Raw genomic sequence first — 19723 nt, 5'->3', positions numbered from 1 at the left:
TGTTCTCCATAGTGGCTGTATCAATTTACATTCCCACCAACAGTGCAGGAGGGTTCCCTTTTCTCCACACCCTCTCCAGCATTTGTTGTTTGTAGATTTTCTGATGATGCCCATTCTAACTGGTGTGAGGTGATACCTCATTGTAGTTTTGATTTGCATTTCTCTAATAATGATGTTGAGCAGCTTTTCATGTGCCTCTTGGCCATCTGTATGTCTTCTCTGGGACACTGTTGTTTTAATGTGCCCAGAACATCAGCATTCCTTTGGGAAAAATTTCTTCCCCAAATTCAGTCATGTGGTTCTAGAGAGAAATGCTCCATTCTTAAATTACTCCACCCCTGTGGCCATAGTTGATTGGTTCAAGCAGTAGCCATCTACCCCAATTTGAACCAACCAAAGTTCTTCCCTGGCAATTTTTTCACTGAACTTGAGGAAAAAAATATTAAATCTCTAATGGTTAGAGATACAGGATTTGCAGTTGTTAGCGCCATATTCCCTGTCCAGGGAGGAAACAAATCTTCAGTGAAAGAAAATGATTAGCTGACAAGCAGAGAAGCATGTCAGAGAAAGAAGAAAGAGGCAGAGACAGAAATACATGCTGGTATCTGCTGATGGTGTTCTAGTCCCTAATTTCAGATGTTTCCAAGGCCTACAGGTATCTTGTACTCCTTCTGTGCTTCAGTTATATGAAATACCTGTATTCCTTCAATAAATTCTGTAAGATAGTTCATGTTGGATTTCTGTCATTGCCCTAATATTTTGAAAAATGAGGGAATTACGTTTTGGGGTCTTATTCACTAAACACCTATTAATATAGCTCATATTCATGTAAAATTTAAAATTATAGTACTACGTACTAGGTTCATACCTGCCTGTGTCTATTATGACAACATCTGGTAATTTTTTTGACACAGCCATTTCAACCAGATATCTCCATCTTGTATCTCCAAGATGCAATTATGCACCCTTTGGCAGTTTGCATTATTGATCTGGGAGGATGATACACTAAGATTCAAGTCTATAACCTAACCCTAAACCCTAAATCCTAACCTTAACGTTCTGATTATCTACTATTTTTGATTTATCTATTTTTGATTATCTACTATAATGGTATTTTGATAAAATTTTACATAAATGATTTCTTTCTACTAAGATTGCACTTCACAACAATATAGAGGATATGTATCAACTTTCATGTTGATAGAAACTGAGTTGCAGAAATGTTAAGAAACTCACTAAGGGCAAAAAGTTCTAGCATTAGGACTAGACCTCATAATTCAATCAGGGTATTAGTCCCTTAACCTGGAAAGTCTATTTCTATTAAGGCAATCCCAGATTACTTTAACTTTTTGAGAAGTCACATGGCACTATAGGCTCATATTGAATTTAAAATCTACTAATATCCTTTGGTATTTTTCATAAGATGACAATTACCCTAGTTTTTCTCCATCCAGAATATATATAAAGCAATATTATTACATTTCAGTGCAAGACATTTATTCCTATTGAAGTGCTGTCCAAGTTCTTTTCTCTTCCTTATTGATCTTCCTGAACTTTGATTTTCATCTAATGTACTTATTTCCATCAGTGTGTCTAACAAAAACACAGATTGTGTTTAAGTCTGATGAAAATGTCCAGAGCCACTCATAAGTGTTTACACCTGCAGAACGACATCCATCCATACCCATGTCTGTATGTATACACTTTGAGTATGATTATTAACCAGCTCTGAATCTATCTGGATCTATATGTAGCCTATATTTGCCCATCCAACATTTACTGAGCATTTACTTTGTAGCAGAGCCGTCAGTACCCCACCCACATACTCTCAGGCCCTCTCATTATACTGCATGCCCGCCCAACTTCAACCTGCCTGAGGGCTTCCTTTGGAGGTCCTTCCCATCCCCACCTGTGCGCATGGCAGCCCAGACATGCTGGAGAAAACATGCTGGAGAATTAACACCTAGAAGCAGCCCTTAACCAATGACTGGAGGTACTTGCCATATAAATACCCCAGCTCCTTTGCCTTTGGTAGGATAGTTCTAAACTCTTCTACCTTGATTCTAGAGTAATAACCCACTTGATAATGCACCCTTTATAAGCCGCCTTCCCAGTTTTCTCCTAGGATCATTTTCCGAAGTAAACTATTTGTATTCAAATCCTTGTCTCGGGATCTGCTTCTGAGGAAACCTAACTAAGACAAACATTTAATTTTCACCCAAACTAAAATGACCTTTAAAACCTTTCACCATTATTATCTGTTTTGCAGATGAGAAAACTGCAGTAAAATAACTTGCCTAAGGCCAACATTTGGTAAATGGCAGAGTCAGAAGTGGATTCCAAAGACTACCATGCTGTGTGGCCTCCCATGGCCTCCTCTGTAATCTGCTCACTGCCTTCTTGGGATCAGGCTCTACCACGACCATGGCATTTCCCTAATCAAAACCCTGTGTGTGTGTGTGTGTGTGTGTGTGTGTGTGTGTGTGTGTGTGTGTGTGTGTGTGTGTGTGTGTGTGTGTGTGTGTGTGTGTGGTGGGGTGGGGAGGAGAGTACTACATTCTCTCAGTCACTTAACTCCAAGTCCTATCTCTAATAGTAGGGTTGAAGATTAAAGTCTGCAGTTTTTTCTGTTTTGTTTTGGTCTTTCTGGATACCGGGAATTCAACATCTCAGTGCTGAAGCAGGGAGTGGGCTGAATGTGATGTGGGATGTCAAGTACAGGACACGAATAAGGTATTTCAGTGCTGTGCAACCAAAGTGCCCTGTGTTTATTCTTGACTTTCCTCTTCCCTCTTTAAGACAGACGTAGCACTCTATTTCATCACCCAAGAAAATTAGACTAGATTCCTTTGAATTTTCTGGAATTCTTAATCATCTATTTTTCTTAGGTTTGAGAATACTTTTCTTTTTAAGATCTCAATATGGAAAATTATAAGCATATACCATAGTAGGCAAAAACAATGTAAGGGACCTCTATGGACCTATCCGGCTTCAACAATGATCAGAACATGGCCAATTCATCTATACTTCACTCACTTCTCCCTCCCATATTATTTAAAAGCAAATCCCAAACATGATATTTCATCAGTAACTATTTCAGTATGTATTTTTAAAAATAAGAACTCTTAAGGAAAAAAAAAACCCAATGTGTCATTAACATGCCTCAAATAAAATCGATAGTAATTCCTTAATATCATTAAATATCCATTCAGCATACAAATTTCCAAGTACATATAATTTTATAGTAATTATGAATATGTGTGTGTGTACATTTAGAAAAATGGTTCACATGGTTGAAATGTCCCTTAAATCTCTTTTAGTCCAGAGAATCCTCCTCTATCTTTCTTGCAATTTTCAGGGCACACTTTCTCAGTTAACTGAAGCTAAGTCCATCTCGGGCAGATGTTGGTGGTTGCTGAACAGGTAACAGGACTCTAAGCCACTGAGGGCAGAGACGGTGGGGGAACCACAGACACAGTAATTGTGGGGAATAGGTCCTTCCGGGTTTATTTAAAGCAGTGCCAAACAGTCAGGTGAACCCCAGTTACCACACACTCAGCTCATCCTTGGCAATAACCGAAGACAAAGTCCAGCAGCCAGGAGTGTGGCAACTACAGCTGTCTTCTGGAAAGCAACACATCAGAAGCCGGAGTGACTCACTGTGTCTTGAACTACCTGGGAGTGGAGGGAAATGGTGAACCCACCAAAAGAGGTTCGGGTGGAGTAAATCTGGAACCCAAGACGCAAGTGAGCTGGGGAGGAAGAAGTGGGGAAGGGAGCATGAAAACATCCCTATGCATCTGGCATTAAACAAGTGAAAGCAAAATTAACCAAAAGGATTAACTGCTCACCAGACTTAAGGATGCTCTGTAGGCTGTAACTACGTTCTAACAAGATAGACTCATAAATCATAATGCTGGGACATTTCTTGGCTTCCTAAATGTCCTGGGTGCCTCTTTGAAATGGGGCTCTTCACAAGATTACAAAAACAAGTCCTGGGGGAACAGTGGTTCACAGACATCAGTGAAGGGAAGCCAGACAAAGCTACCTTTGCTCCCCTACCCCAGAAATTCCCAAGTGACTTCATCCTTGACTGCCTTACTACTCTGGTTATTCCACTCTCTCCTTCACTCTAAAACTGCCAATCTCTGCTTCCCCTTCTCCCTCAAGAACAGGACCTCTGGTCCCTACTCCCTTTGTTCATTTCAATTAATTGCTGGTGTCTCTCTAATCCAAGCTCCATCCTGGCAGCATCTTCTGCCTGAAGATTTTGGTAAGAACCTCCGCAGTCTCCCCAGGGTCCTTGACCACTCTTCGGAAAAAACCAAGGCAGACAGCATGTTCTCCCTCACAACACTGCTTACCATCTCCGCAGAAGAATCACAAACGTACTAAATTGTAGCATCTTTGTGATTCTACTATGTATCTTTCCCGGTTGCTACTTCTTAAGATTCTCTTAGAAAGTTAACAAAGACACAAGATTTTTCCACTGTCTCTGTTTCCCTTCAGCAAAACCCTGCTGACTTTCCCTATACATAAAAGAAAAAAAAAAAAAAAGCTCACCTCTAGACTTTTAAGTTAATGGGAGCATTTTTTGTTTCCTTCATTTATTACAACTACAATCAGTCATGGTTATCATAATTCACATTTAGCATTGGAAAGAAATGAGTAACTACTTTTCTTGTAATGTCTTTAAGTCCTCATTAGAATCATTTTAGTTGCCAAGCAACCTTCACTTTTATACCTCATGTGTGAAGAGATTATGCCAGAATTATTTTTTAAAATCAATTTTAGGATGGAAGAGCAACTTTGTGTGCTAGCACACCTCTTTATAAATACTAATACTGATTTTAAGATCATAATTGTTTAAAATGTGAACTAAGAAAAGCAAAGAGGTAATTGTAGTCAATCTACCATAAAAAAGTTAATATGATTGCAGTACATAAACATGCATAGAAGAGAATCTAGAAGATATACCCAACTGTGTCGATAGTGCTTATCTTGCTTTTGGTGGTAGAATGGATGAATGCAATTTTCTTCTTTTTGCTAGTCTGTATTTTCTAAGCTTTCTATAGTGAACATAAATAATTTAAAAAGTTATTAAAATTTTAGCAATTATACTCCAATAAAGATGTTTAAAAAAAGTTATTAAAATTTTAAAAGTAAGACAGGAGAGCTGATCTAATTTACAATTAGATCTTTGTAAATACCAATATGAGAAGATGGATGTTAGCTGAACTTATTGCGGTAATCATTTCATAATATATGTCAATCAAACCATTATGCTGTACACCTTAAATTTATACAGTGATGTATGTCAATTATGTCTCAAAAAAAAAAAAACTGGAAAATGTGAGCTGAGTTATAGTCAGATCTTTGTAAATACAAGAACTTATAAAGTAGTGGGAATTAAATGAGAATATGTATATAAAAATTTTAATATAAACACTGTGTTGATTATAGTAAATACTCAAAAGGTAACTATTACTAGAAAAAATTTTAAAGTTTATGTACGTGGTAAATTTTATGTTATGTACATTTTACCACAATAAAAAAGTCTATGTAAGTACAACATAGATTCAGTCTATATTAATAATTTAGGGGAAAAATTGATTTAAATTTGCTTGGTCTTTTAAGTCTTCACCCTAAAGATACTGGCTTTTCTAATAATCAAAAGTACTTTCTTTAAAAACAGACAAATTCCCAAAGGACTTACAAGTGCACAGTCAATATCATGAGTGAGACCCCATTATATCTTCTCCCAGACATTTTCAGTCTCAGAAATCATTTCAGGAGTATGACAGTGAGGGAAAATTGAGGCTCTGAGTTACAAAGTGACAGTCCAAGTGCTCTGGGTTTAAGCCAATGACAACCTCAAAAACAAGACTGAAGGCTTCTTTTTTTTTCAGCAAAAACTATTGACAAAGTTTTACTGATCATCCACAATAGTGGATAATATGGAATTATAACATACAATGGATTTAATAAAACTTTTATTAAAATGACAATGGAATAGTCATGAAATCTTTGGAATAGGGATTTTTTTTCAAGTTTAGAGTTAAAAAAGGAAAAGATAAAGAAAAATGAAAAATTTAACTACATAAAAATGTAATATTTCATTAATGTCCCCAAAACAACATAAAAACTGAAATGAGAGTGAGGAAAAAAAAAATGCCTGTAGCAAATGCCAATCAAAGAGTTAACAGGCTTTTTTTTTTTAACCATAAAAAGCTTTCATAACCTCTAATAATAACAACATTAAACAAGTGATAAATAAGCAAAGATATGGACAGCTCACAAAATTAGAAATATAGTTAGCAAACAAACTTATGAAAACACACTCAACAAAAGGTTGGTTTTATGTATCAATAGTGCCTGTTACCACATAGACAGAAATGAAGGCAAACGATTAAACAGATGGAATCAGAAACGAAGACAGCATATAATGCTAGCATTAATGCATTAATGAAGAACAGAAGTCACAAAATTGAGGTTTAGTTGATCAGAAATAAGGGAAAGTTTAATCATGGAGAATTTTTAGAGGAGGTAAATTAAAAAAACAAAAACACAGAATAACTTTGACTCCAAAATGAGAATCTCTCAGTCTTAAAATTTCCACTGTGACTTTTTTTTTCTTTTTACTGTTACATAAGTTTCAGGTGTACAACACTATAATTCAATATTTGTATATACACTACACAGTGATCACCCCCAAAAGTCTACTTACCATCTGTCACCATCCAATTGACCCTCTTCACCCCTTTCACCCCCCCACCAGTCTCCTTCCCCTCTTGTGACCACAGATCTGTCACTTCAAAAAAATTTCTCAACTTCACTGATATGTGACTCCTTATCTGTAAGATATATGGTTCCTTTTCTCTGAAGAACACACGGAGAGTTGTTTTATAAGATACTTAGATGAAAGTAGCAAAACAACGGCAAATAATACTTTCTCCTAGAGAGGTAACACAAAGTAAAATTTCCAGTTTTCAGCTTCCCGACTTTGCCCTTTGCCGTGTAAGGCATCCTCTGTAGCTGGGGGAAGGTGCTGGTAAATGCTTAACGATGGCCTCTCCAGGGCTCGGGTTGAGACGAACCCGACTGGTAGTGTTTGCCCATTTCCCTGGAATAAATACTCCCAACACAGGGAACGTCAAGCTCCTGGCGTGACTTCACGGACCAATGAACTGGGAAGAGACGCAGCTATCTCCACACCACTATATGTATATGTATGATACGTACATGCTATACATGTATAGCATATCACTATATAGCATTTGTACCATACAGACACAATGGCCATCTCAAGAAGATGGATGACAGTAAAATGTGGTAATGCACTAGGAAGTGATGAGTTTTGAGGGTGTATTTTTATTTTTACTGTAACTGTAAGCTTATATAATTTAATTTTTATTGATGCCTGTATTTAGCAATTGGCCTGCTAAACTCCTGATGATGTAACAACCTGCTCTCACAGAGTAAGACTTTCAAGACTGTGACAGCATCAAGAGTGGTGCCCTGTGCATCTGCGTAGGACGTGCGTAGCTGACCCTGCTTCTTTCCCTGCTTTCCCTGCTGTCTTCCTCATAACCACTCTAGGACAACCCCAACTAGCTGGTAGCCCAAACTACCTGCAGACCAAGGCACCAAGTCCAGCAGCTGTAACAGCTCTAGGCAGAAGCAGGCAGGTCCTACCAAGAGGAGGTGGGCCAGGGGTGGGTCTGCACTTCAGATCACCTTCCCTGGTGGTCTCACTGCCAACCACAGCCAATAACTGAACACACCATTTTTGCTTTCACGTGATTTCCTAATGTGTTTCCATCACGGACTTAACAACCTTCATGTCAATACAGGGCCTTAAAAAGTCTGCTGCAAAAGCAGCACTTTGGAAGAAGCACTCAGACGAGCACCTCTCCAGTTCCCTCAGCTAAGCCACTACTTCTGGGTCTCTGACCCATGGGGAACTGGCATACACTAGGGAGCCAGGCCCTCAGCACCACAGTAAACGGGTCTGAGCGTGGCTTAAAGGTGGAAATGCACATTGGGAATGCTGCCTTTGAGTGCAATGAACCAAATCATAGTAATAATAGACCACCACTTTCCGTTTATTTCCAAGGCCAAAAGACTGACAGGAGGGAAGTTTTCAAAAGAGTTCCTGCATTTGAAAAGGGATAGAAATGCAGGAAAATCTGACAGAAGTGGGCCCAAAGTTGCAAACCTGCTCAAAGGCAGGCCTCTCTCTAGTTAGACCTGGACTGATTGCTTTAGAGATGCCCAGGACACTGGCTTCGCCTCGTGATTGTCTAGTTCATATTGTTGAAAACCTATTTGCTCTATCGCTTTTCAGAGGATTTGTATTCTTCAAGTTTTCCGTGTTTCCCTAGAAAGCCTGAGAAAATGCTCTGGGATGTCCAAGAAGCAAGTGTGCTGTAGGATGGTATTTCTCAAAATCAGTTTGTAGGGTCACCTCCTTCAAAACCACGACTGAATGAAAAGCTCTGGAGTTGACCCTCAGGAACCTGAATGTTGAACACACCCTATAATGATGACTGTTCATGCTCAAGTTGGAGGACCTCTGGTAGAGTGGAGAGAACAGGAGTGTCAGAGTTCAGATCTCAGCGGCTCTCCCACTAATGAGTTTGGCCACTTTCCACAGGTTACTAACATTCCTGAGCTTCAATTACCTGTTAATTAAAAGAGCAAAATAATATCCACCTCACAGAGTTGCTGTGAAGATGAATGGGGTCAATTCGGGTAAAGGCCCAGCCCACCAGGCCTAAGAAAGGAGATGGGAAATTCCCTCTAGTCACTGTACCTCACACCTGGAGAGGGCAGACATGTCAGCCTATCAAAGATGCAGCAAGGAAGCTCCTTGCAATATACAGCATCCCAATCATAGAATACGAATTCACTCCAGAGGGCTAAGAACAGTCATGCCCGGGAGCTGCTCTGATGCCCAGGAGCCTCAGGACGTGGGTGCCCCAAGGACCATCCTAGACATACGAAATCTTGCAACCATGACTCCCAGAGATGGGAGATTCCACTGAGGAGGCTGCTGGGACAGCTGTGGTCTTCTTCCCAAAGGGCCTCTCCTCACAATGGCCAGCCTTCCTGACCCTACACTTGGCTTTGTTCCTTGAAGTTGCTGGTTCCTGGGTCCGATTGCCCTTCAACATCATGGCCCTTGGCGTCTGGTCTTGTGCTTTTGTTGCCTCTGGGCACTTGGCTTTGGTGCACAGACTAAGTTGCAGTGTGGTGAGGAACACTGAATCTTCCCTCTGCCATGGAGGGAACAATAGTCCCAACAAGTGTGTGTTTGCCTTTTTTGGATCTAACTTTAAAAATAGATGTAGTGTTTTACCCTTAATAAGCTGAGGTCTACACAATGCTTTTAACATCCAACTGCAGGAAATACATCTATTAGTGGTACGGGAAATATACCTATTAGTCTGGAGGTTTTTCTCGTTTGGGAGATACAATGCACACACTAATTTTAATTAATTCAGAATTCGTTTGAGAGAATTTCAAGCAGATATCTGGTATATAGATGGGGTCCGATAAATGTTTCCTACATTGAATGGAGTTTAATTTGTAATCTGGGAGACACCAGGCCTGTAGACTGTGGGCACAGAGTACAGACCTATCCTGTGGGGCGTGCAGGTCTCCCCCCGAGTGAAGGGAGCTTGCCCTAGGAGAAGGACCTAAGCACGGCCCAGCTCAGCTTTCAGGAGGCTTCTGGGGGCGTGTTTTCTCTTTAGACGGGGCTGGGGGCTGGGGGCAAGTTGTTTCAGTTCTCACAGGCTCCACTTACTGTCTCCTCTGTCCATAGAGACACTAATCCCTGACCTATTTCAGAGTTGTTTTGAGTTTAAAAGAAAATCAATACATATAGCCCTCCAAGAAAGAAATAAACACCACACCATAAATAAGATACTAGCTGAGCTGTTTCCTTTCTCGCTGTCCGGTAAGACAAAGATGTTGAGTTTCTTCCCACACTGGACCTGGGAGCAGGAGGGCTGCTTGCTGAGGGTCCCTTGCTGGGACATGTTTGCAGTTTTCTTTCTGAGGCTGTCAGAAGTTGTCTTGCATTCAGAGGGGGGCAGAACTGGGACATCTGAAGCCTTCCATTCAGCCCTCAAAGCTGGCAGCCCTCTTACAGTGTGAAAACATTATAAAAAGCCCAGATGATCTCATAGGTCTTTCCTACCTCTGAAACAGATGGTGTGATTCACATACATTTGACATAAACGCACCAGGGCTGTGATGATCTGCCTCATTATGCTCAGTGGAAGAGTGGATTAATAAGCAATAATATGGTGACAATGTAAAGCATGACCTCCGATTAAAACAGAAGGTGGGAGTGGGTTGTTTCATGGTGAAAGCAACACACTATGACTCAAGGCTCTGAATTTCTAATCACAGATCTGTAACCTTGTATGTGGCATCGGGAGGCTTGCTAGAGGCCTTAATTTGTAAGTGCTGGCCACCCATCCCTAACAGCCTTGTAATGAGTCCTTCCTCTGAAAACAGTGTGGGTGGCAATTAATGGTTAATAATACTAAAGAGAGAGCCATCAGTACAGACTGCCAAATGCCCAGGATGCCTTAGACAGTATTCATACTATCAGCTGGAGCTGCTAGAAAAATGTAAATCCCACACTGCTTTTCCCCTTCCGGTCAACCATCTACCCAGGCCAGTGCTATCCAATGGACTTTCTGCAAAGAAGGGAATATTTTCTATTTACTCTGTCCAGCAGCAGGCACCACTTGTGGCTACTGAGCACTTGAACTATGGCTGGTGAAGCTTAGGAACTAAATTTTACATTTGACTTAATTTTAATTAATTAAAATGTCTACATAAATAGCCACAGGTGGGTAGCGGCTGCCATACTGGACAGCACAGCTGTAGCCAGTTCAAACCTCTTCAAGGCATCTGCACCAAGGTGAGGTCCAGACAGCAGTAAAAAGTAAATGGACTAATTAGTCAGTCTTTGCGTTCAAAAGAGGTTTTATTTCCTCCCTTTTTTTTTTTTTTTTCCAAGTTGTTGGGAGGAGTGGCTGAAACCTGAGCCTGAAGGGAGAGATAACCCCCGCCCCACTCCCCCGGATAAAAAATCTTTCCCCACACTTTGGTAGCGCTATTTCACTCTCTTTCCATAGGTATTCAAATGAGAAGACTTCTAAACTCATGAACAAAAAACTAAGCTAGATTGTTTTACTCTAAAGCAAAAACTCTTCTATACTAACCAGAGAAAATAACCAGTAAGGTAAGCTTCAAGAGAAGCATCAGCCTCGCGTTACTATTCTCGGATCACCTCTGAGGAGACCTCCAGAAGCACAAGCAATGTCCTGCTGTGGATGGTTGCCTGTCACAATCCGGCTTTGGCTCCCCGGCCCCCAGCTCTAGCTCCACACCCCTGCCCCACTAGACACGTCCACTGATAACCAGAGTCCAATTCACAGACAAAAGTGTCGTCTCCCATTCCCTCCAGACATAGGGTGTCTTTTCTTTTTTGCCTCTTTCATGTAAATTCTGTGGCAGGAAACCCTGCAGGACCTCAGGTGCAAAGCCTTGCCTTGTGATGGCTCCTTTGCTGCGATCAGCATTCCCACGCCCTGCACGAGAGGGGTTTGAACAGCCCGTGGCTGCTCTCCCTAGTCTACGCCCTCACCCTTGGCGTGACCTCACTCAGAGTCTATATGGTTTAAAGAATTTATTCTTCCTGCACACCTTACCTTATCATTGCCCTGTCTTTGGTACATTTTTTTCTTTCCCCAAACGGTGCATTCCTCAGGTATTCTAAGCTTGAATAATGGAATAGGGGTTCGGTCACTGTAATTCTCTCATGCAAAGCCCAGCCGAGTGTCAGATGCAATTAGGGGCTTAATGAGGGGCTACTGATACTTCATGATAATGGATAAAAGACTATTAGATTCAATGGTTTTTTTTTTTTAATAGCTTTGGGATTTTAAGGTACTTTTCAGTTCAACATAATCCAGGAAACAGTATCTTTAGCCCTGCTAAGATTCACTGAGGGGAGTGGGTCAGGCTTGGTTATTTTTTATTTTGCAGGACCTCAGAATCGCTCATGTATTTTCCAGGTTGACGTCATGACGATTTGAAGGTTAGGGCAACAGCCTTGAACTGAGCGGGCAGTGCATGACTGGAAGGGGAGGAAGAAAGATGGCATGATAAAGATATTGTTGGACCTTGTTTCCTCAACAGTGAAACGGAAAGAGAATAAAAATGCTTATTCATGAAATAGTCACAGTGCCCTGCTAAAGACCAGTAAATAAGACTATCACGACTGTATGAGGAACTTTGCAGCTTATCAAGTTGGGAACCAGGTGAAAGTAAAGTGCATGATGAATAATGGCTCATTACAGCCATGCTTCCACCCATCCCCCCCACCTTCTAGCTCATCTCCTTGTATGGATATTTTCCAAAGAGATTATTTTGAAATAGAAAACCATTCATTCTGCTCTCAAATTCATCCTCAGCTGAAAGACTAAAGTGTAACTAAATAGAAATTTAATTAAAATTTAATGCTAAACTAGTAAAAGCACTCCCTCTTTTCCAAGTTAAAAAAATCTATAATAAACAATAAAGCAGTGATTCTCAAAGTGAGGTTCTTGGATCAGCTGCAGCAGCATCACCTGGGAAAATGATAGAAATGTAAATTCTTGGGCCCTACCCCAGACCTGCTAGAGCAGCCAGCCTGCGGGTGGGACCCAGCAACCTGTTTTACAAAAAACCTCCATATGATTTTGCAGGAACATTTGAGAACCGCTGCTTTAAACCAAATGGTGGAATCACCAAAACTATTTTTTTTTAACATCTTTATTGGAGTATAATTGCTTTACAATGGTGTGTTAATTTCTGCTGTATAACAAAGTGAATCAGCTATACATATACATATATCCCCCACCAAAACTATTCAATGTTTTGCTAAATTGTACTAAATGAGAATCTCCAAAATGTCAATTTTTTGAATTCTACAAATAAGGTTTGACTGAGCACTAGACAGGTCCAGCCAATGAATAATCCCTAGCTCTGAGTTCTAACAGTCCTGTACGTTGTACTACCTGGAATCTGATCAAGCCTCCCCTATACTCCCTGGGAGGCACCGGGGCAGGGCTGGCTGGCGCTTCTGTGCTGAGACACACATGTTCATCTGCTTCCCGGTGGGAGATGGAGGGGTTTCTAAAGGGGCAAGGAGGGGGACCGGTGATATTGAAACTCTATGAATTTTCCATCATTTCTTTTTTGGAACAGGAACAAACACTTAGTACTTTTCAATCACTACTTCACATATAACAATCAAAAGAAAGACAGTGCCTACAAAATTAAAAAAAAAAATAGGGCATCTTTGTTGATAATTGCTTGTCAGCTGCACTAAGTTGCACGTCCCTCACTGTGAGTACGGGTGATGACGGAGTGCACGCCTAGATAACTCCCTGCCCGTGTGTCTGTCTGCTCACTTTATAGATCCTCAGTCCTCAATCACACTGCTCATTTGCCAGTACCTTTCAGGTACAGACATCTGGCTTTGCCTGGTCATTTCCTATTCCTCCACACCACCCTCAAGATTGTGAAGGGAATTATTAAGACTTTATTGTCCAAATGATCCAAAGGCTTTCGAATTTCTATTTGATAACAGCGTTTGCTCATGTAACCTAGTCTTTGTGTGCCCCAAGAACACAAGGACAGAAAAGCACCACATGCACCACTGCATTTTATCATATTTTTCATCACAAGAAAAACCCCCATCCTGAGAAAATTGGAAATGCAAACTCTCCTCAGTAACTTTTCTTGCTTTAAATCGCACTTCTCATCACGACCTATTACACCCACATAGTCATGTGCCATAGGCACTGCACAGTCTCCAACATTTCAAAGGCTCAAGAGCTATTTTTAAACCCCAAATGCAATCTAGGTTGCTATTCTATAACGCACTTTTTAAGGAAGAACAAAGTAAGAGAGCGATTTTTATGCATGTGGGCAGTTCGCCAACTCACCGAAAGATTGAACACAGCTGTCGATGAGATCGTCCAGGCTGGCTCCTTTGGCTAAATGTCCCAGAGACACCATCATTCGGAACTGAGTGATCTGGGCCAGGCTGGGATGGCAGGGGAGGGGGCTGCTGGAGGGCTTCCCCTCTACTCTTGCTTTAGGGGCTGCTCTGCAGCCATGAGGTTTCCTGGGGAAAGAGAAAAGGCAGGGAGAGTAGAGCAGCCAGGGGACGACCGCACACTGACAGTTCCGCACTCTGCAGGCAATTGAAGAGGAAAGGAGTAGAGATAAGACAATTAATCCCAGGAGTTGGGCTGATAAGACATACCCCCTCCCACTCGGTAAAGGCACCAAACGGACTGGTTAGCTGTTAAAGAGACATCTCTCACACTAATAGCAAGGTGAGACTTCAGGGTTGCAAACAGGGCTCCTCAGTCTGGGGTTAGGATTGCTTTGGCCTGCTTTCTCCAGTTCCTGAAAGGAAGAGGCAGACGCAAGACTATTCTTGGCAGTTTTTAGCTCCCAGCAATAAATTTTTATTTTAGCCCTGAGACCACTGACGTGGGTCTTAAGAATTGTTTAAGTTTGGTCTCATCTTCAGCTAAATTCATTCCTCTTGAGCAACACCAGAGTTACTGTAGAAAGTCAGGTGGCCTCAGAAACATCTTTAAGGATTTGGGGGGAGAAGGCAAAGACCGAGGATCCGTGTGCAGGGGGTGAGGGTTATGGCGGTGGTGTTTAGATTTTAAGCTAGTCCTGTCTTTTTCACAGGACTTGGCTGGTTCTAAGATTCTGTTTTTCATTACTGATAATCATTCTGAGTCATTTTTATCTTTAAACATTATTCTATCACGTTCTTACTGATTATGAGAGCTTTATTCCAGAAGTGAATGCAAAAGGACAAGTCTGAATCTGGAAATGGCTTTAGAGCCCAACAGGTCACCTTCTTCCACTTTCACTTAGCTTTATCTTTGGTCATGACCTCATCAGTATAAGTCAAGTTGTTTGCAAAATGATATCAGTAGGTTAATTAAGCATTTTATTTTTCCTTCCATTAAAAAAATAAACATAACATACAGAGACATATCTACCATCTTTGAAGGTTTACTAGTGATAGGTGTTGCTGATAACTCCTTTGAGTATATTCTCCTCTCCTTACTGTGGCTTTGGCTATTTCATGTTTATTACCAAAGAGGAGATGAAGAAAAGAAATATACCGGAGATCCATAACTTTAACCACTATATATCTGATAAACACATGATGGTATTAATCAATAAGTACTTATCCTATGAGCAACACATGTGTGATACGCCAGAGAGGACCAGTGAGACAGTCTGTAAAGGTACTTTGCAAACTGTAAAACATACTCATTATATGTTAGTTGTTGTAGTATGAAGGTGATCTGGAAGTTCCTTAATACAAAAATCTAGTTGGAGAATCAGAACCAGACCAAGAAAAGATAACTCTATAAATCTTAAATAACTGTCCTGTGAGTGTCAAGGGCAAGAAGTGTGATGTTCTCAGAGGAGGGAAAACCAGTTCTAGGTGGAGTGTTGAGGAAAGCTTCTCGACAAGATGTAACCTCACCCAGAAGGGGCTGAAGAAGTACTCAGATCAAAATAAAATGCTGGGGCACACATGGACTTTGGGAAACCACCCTGTTAAAAAGACAGTGGGACCACTTAGTACAAAGCCAGACTCGTAAAGGGAACACCCTGACCTTCGAGTTCCCTTTCAAAGTAGCTCCAGAATGCTGGTCTGGCATTGGCTGCTGCCACCTGTTCCAACCTAGGATGGGCTCAGTGAAATCCAATCAGAAACTGGCTCTTGGGAATCTGCTAAGCCAAGGCAGTGATTTCTGAAAGATCAGGTTGGTGTTACAGGACTTGATCAAGTTTCTGGCCATTACTGATTTTTACCCAGGCCCTGTGATAGCCCCAAGATCAGATCAGCATCTGAAAATGAAAGAAAATAATGGCCACCCTGAATTGAGTACCTTTGACATGGCAGGCTCTGGGCTGGGGATTTACGTGGTCTTTAAAGCTTACAGCACAGAGAGATGTTATCTCCATTTCACGATGTTGAAACTGAGGCTAAATGACATAGACAAAGTTGTAGAACTCATATGTACTTGATCTGGGATTTGTACTTGGCACCTCTCTGGTTTGGTTTAATAAATATTTACTGTGCCTGGGACTATGCACCTTTCACTACATCAGAATTAGCAAGAGGAGTTGAAAAGGTCAATTCAACTTAAGACAAAAGTAAAAACCTCCAAAAGCAGAGCTGATAACATAAAGGCCGAATCTTGGGTCCTACTTCTTTTTCAGGTCCCCAAAAGTCCTCAGACCCCAGAGCTGGATGGCCCCTCCATGGTCATTCTCCAAGCCCTTCACCCATACATGTGGAGGTCTGGGCTCGGAAGGGCCATGTGACTGGGCACCAGTGCAGAGCCAGGTAGAAGCCAAGCCTCCTGTGTCCATGCCATGCTCCCTTCCCTCCGCAGAAGCAGTGATGACTCTCTAAACCTGGCACTGGTTGTCCAGTGTTGGGATAAGTCAGCTTTTGGCCTTAGCTGCTGCCTCTTCACCATTAAGACCTCTACCCAAGGCAGACTTGGGAAAGATGAAAACAAAGTCCTTCTTGTTAGAAGCCTCTTTTTCTCTTAGGCCTTCCATATTACTTCTCCTTAGCCCCAAGAGAAGAGACCACGGCAACTGGCGGCTGTCTCCACACACAGCTCTTCCCGCTGGGGCCGGGATGTGGGTGTCTACCTCTGTCTCTCATCTGGCCAATCCAGGGAAAATTCCATTTTCTCCCTCAGTTGGTAGCATCAACCATTCAGGACTCCAAAAACTGCCCTAGCTCTAATTCTGGCAATGTTTCCTAGTGTCATCTGTAGGGGAAACCACTTTGGTGCAGGAGGTGATTCTCAGAGGTAGATGCTTTTATCAGAACTAGGAGGGACTGGTAAAATACAAGCAGAAAGAATGAACTTAAAGGGCATATTTAGGGGACGGGGAAGGGAGGGTGAGATGCAGTGGGGTGGGGGGGAGGCCGCTGAGACTCAGAGGGCTTGGTCAGGAGAAACCAAGGAGAAGAGAAACTGCTAAAACCCAAATGGCATCCTGAGAGGTCAGGAAGATGGGGGTTATGTGCACCATAAACTAGGAAACTGGGCAATTTTGCTGTGGAGTCTCTTGACTGGCTGCTATGTGACAAAACTTCAAATCGTTCTCTTCTGGTGAAATGGTTGTAGATAAGGATTTATAAAATGCTTTATTTTAGACACAGAATGCATTCGCCTCTAAGTCTGCAAAGGCATATGTATTTTTAAAGGAAAGTAGGCAAATGTCTCCTCACCAGCTCCCTCAAGTATTTAAAAAAAAAAAAAAAAAAAAAAAAGCACCCTAGAGAAACAACTTGAAAGTATTTCCTGAGGCTAAAACTCTGAAGTGGTTCGGGTGCAATCCACTCCAGCCTCAGGTATCTCAGTGGAGGTCACAATTTCGGGTTGAACTTTTCAAGAAATTCAGCACAGAAGAGTAAGGGATGAAATAGACAAGGAGAACGAACGGAAGCTTCCACAACTTTCTTTGCAGTGGAAGATGGCTTTTATTGGCTTCTAGTGAGGATTTCTTCCAGTCCTGTCCTCTCCCTGTTCCCATAATACAGACTCAGCTGAATGTACTGAAGCTCCTCCTCTCAGTCCGGTGCAAGGCAAAGTGCTGGACCTTCACAGTACAGGACCGGGTGAGGGAGGGCGTAAAGGACCAAGAACTTTTAGATCCATAAGGTCCAGCAGGGCAACGCTTCCTGCCTCGACTGGGCACGGCCAGGAGCAATAGAGTCTGCGTGGATGGAGGTGGGAAGAGCATAGCTTTCCCGGCCCTATGCTGAGCCCAGGCCGTCGCCAGGCAGTTGTCCAGTCCTGGCCCTTTGAGGGACGAACTCAAAGTTGCCCGGCCTCTCCAGGCCTCCTTCTCCTGCCAATAGCTTTTACACTCACGGTCACTTTTCCTTCATCTTCTGTCACCCCCAAGACCCTCCTAAAACATGTCTCTAGGATCACGGTGGGTGGAGGGAAGTGCAGGTTTCCACCCAGGTGGTTATGTGGCTCACTGACCCCTGTGCACTCCTGGAAAAAGGCAGTTAGCCTTCTGGGTCCGGCCCGACGTCCGCAGGGCCGGACGGTCCGCCAGGTGGCGCTGCCGGAGCTGCGGCAGGTGCAGGGGGCGCGGAAAGTCCGCGAGTGGGAGTTCCAGGGGCCCGGCGCCTCGGCGCCGGGGGACCAGGTCTCTAAGCGCGATTCCGGGGCTCGCCGGGCCAACTCTGGCCGCGCGTCCGCACAACCCGGCTCCCTCCCCAGTCTATCGGGCGAGACGCGCAGGGCGCTCCGGGCTCGTCCGTCCCTTGCGCCCGTCTCCCCCGACTTCGGCCGACACTTCGGCCGAGACCCCGACCGGCCTCCGCCGCCCGCACCCCGGGCCCGCAACTTCCCGGAGGAGGCGGCGCCGTGCCGCGCCCCCCCCCCCGCCACCTCCCCTCCCCGGCAGGGTCTGGGGCCGCGCGCGCTGTGGCCCCCCGCCCCAAGAAAGGAAACGGGCGCCCCTACTCACCGCGGAGCTTCTCTCGCTTTGCCCAGGGTGCCCATGGCCGCGGCCGCGCTCCAGGAGCCGCCTCACCCAGCGCGGCGGGACGGGCTCCCCCGGGCCCGCACCTCCCCGGAGGAGGCGGCGCGGTGCCGCGCCCCCCCCCCCGCCACTTCCCATCCCGGCGAGGTCCTGGGGCCGCGCGCGCTGTGGCCCCCCGCCCCAAGAAAGGAAACGGGCGCCCCTACTCACCGCGGAGCTTCTCTCGCTTTGCCCAGGGTGCCCATGGCCGCGGCCGCGCTCCAGGAGCCGCCTCACCCAGCGCGGCGGGACGGGCTCGGCGGGGTGCGGCGCATCGCCACCACCGCCTGCCGGGCCCCTCCGCCCCGGCCTCCTCGCCCAGGACGCCCGACCGCGGCGAACCCGCAGGCACAAACTTTGTGTGAGCGCGCGCCCCCTCGCCCTCCTCCTTGCGCGCGCGCGCGCACACACGCCGGCTCCAACCACCTGACAAGCGCTGATGTTATCGCCGAGGAAATGTGTGGCGCTGTTCAGCTCTTCCCCGAAACCTGCCCCCATTACTCGGTAGTCCCCGGAGGCCTGCGCCTCCCTCCAATCTCGCCTTTTACCCCTGGCGGCTACTTCTCCCGGCCCGAGGCTGAAGTCGGAAGCGGAGCTAGAAGGGCGGGGAGGCTCCAGGTGCCCTGGATATCACCAAACCAGCGCCAGGAGAGGGGTTGGGAGCCGGGGGAAACCGGCTTCACCTGGCGGCTCTCGGGGCAACGCCCCCTCCCCCGCCCCCACCTTCCCGAATTTCACTCCAGTCTCCCGAAGACCCCTCGTCCCCTCGCAGGCCTCTCTGGTATATATCAGAGCGCAGAGTCGGGGGTGGGGTAAAGAACGAATACACGGTTGTGGGTCCGCCTTAGCCTGTGCCTTTGGGTGTCTTCTTGGTAGCAATTAACAAGACTGGCCTGGAGATACGTGCTTGGCACCCTGCGGGAGGCAGCGAGTGTGCAGGTGCGCTGCAGGTCAGGCGGGACACAGCTGCCTGGCGTCTGTGGATATGGGAGAGAGGGGGTCAGGGCTGGGGAGGACTTTCTGACGGCAGATCTGG

General features: G+C 44.2%; 1 protein-coding gene across 3 annotated transcripts in view; it reads right to left on the bottom strand.

Moving 5' to 3' along the window:
• The window catches only part of RASGRP1 (RAS guanyl releasing protein 1), an 81695-nt gene extending 62278 nt beyond the window's left edge, over positions 1 to 19417 (bottom strand). Inside the window, exons 1-2 of one of the 3 annotated variants that reach the window (XM_055088329.1) lie at positions 19236 to 19417; positions 14019 to 14200 (exon numbers count right to left, since the gene is read on the bottom strand). In XM_055088329.1, the coding sequence (XP_054944304.1) occupies positions 14019 to 14094 (76 nt within the window). In that variant the 5' untranslated portion in view covers positions 14095 to 14200; positions 19236 to 19417. Of the gene's footprint in view, positions 1 to 14018; positions 14201 to 18633; positions 18728 to 18858; positions 19183 to 19235 lie in introns of those variants that run through there. The other 2 variants (XM_028495696.2, XM_024118329.3) reach the window with 2 other exon arrangements.
• Positions 19418 to 19723: the final 306 nt, after the last annotated feature.

The sequence above is a fragment of the Physeter macrocephalus genome, chromosome 11 (genome assembly GCF_002837175.3).
Source record: "Physeter macrocephalus isolate SW-GA chromosome 11, ASM283717v5, whole genome shotgun sequence".
In the NCBI taxonomy this organism is placed as follows: Eukaryota; Metazoa; Chordata; class Mammalia; order Artiodactyla; family Physeteridae; genus Physeter; species Physeter macrocephalus.
Note: the sequence above shows the minus strand (reverse complement) of the source record. Positions and strands in the feature narration are given on the sequence as shown.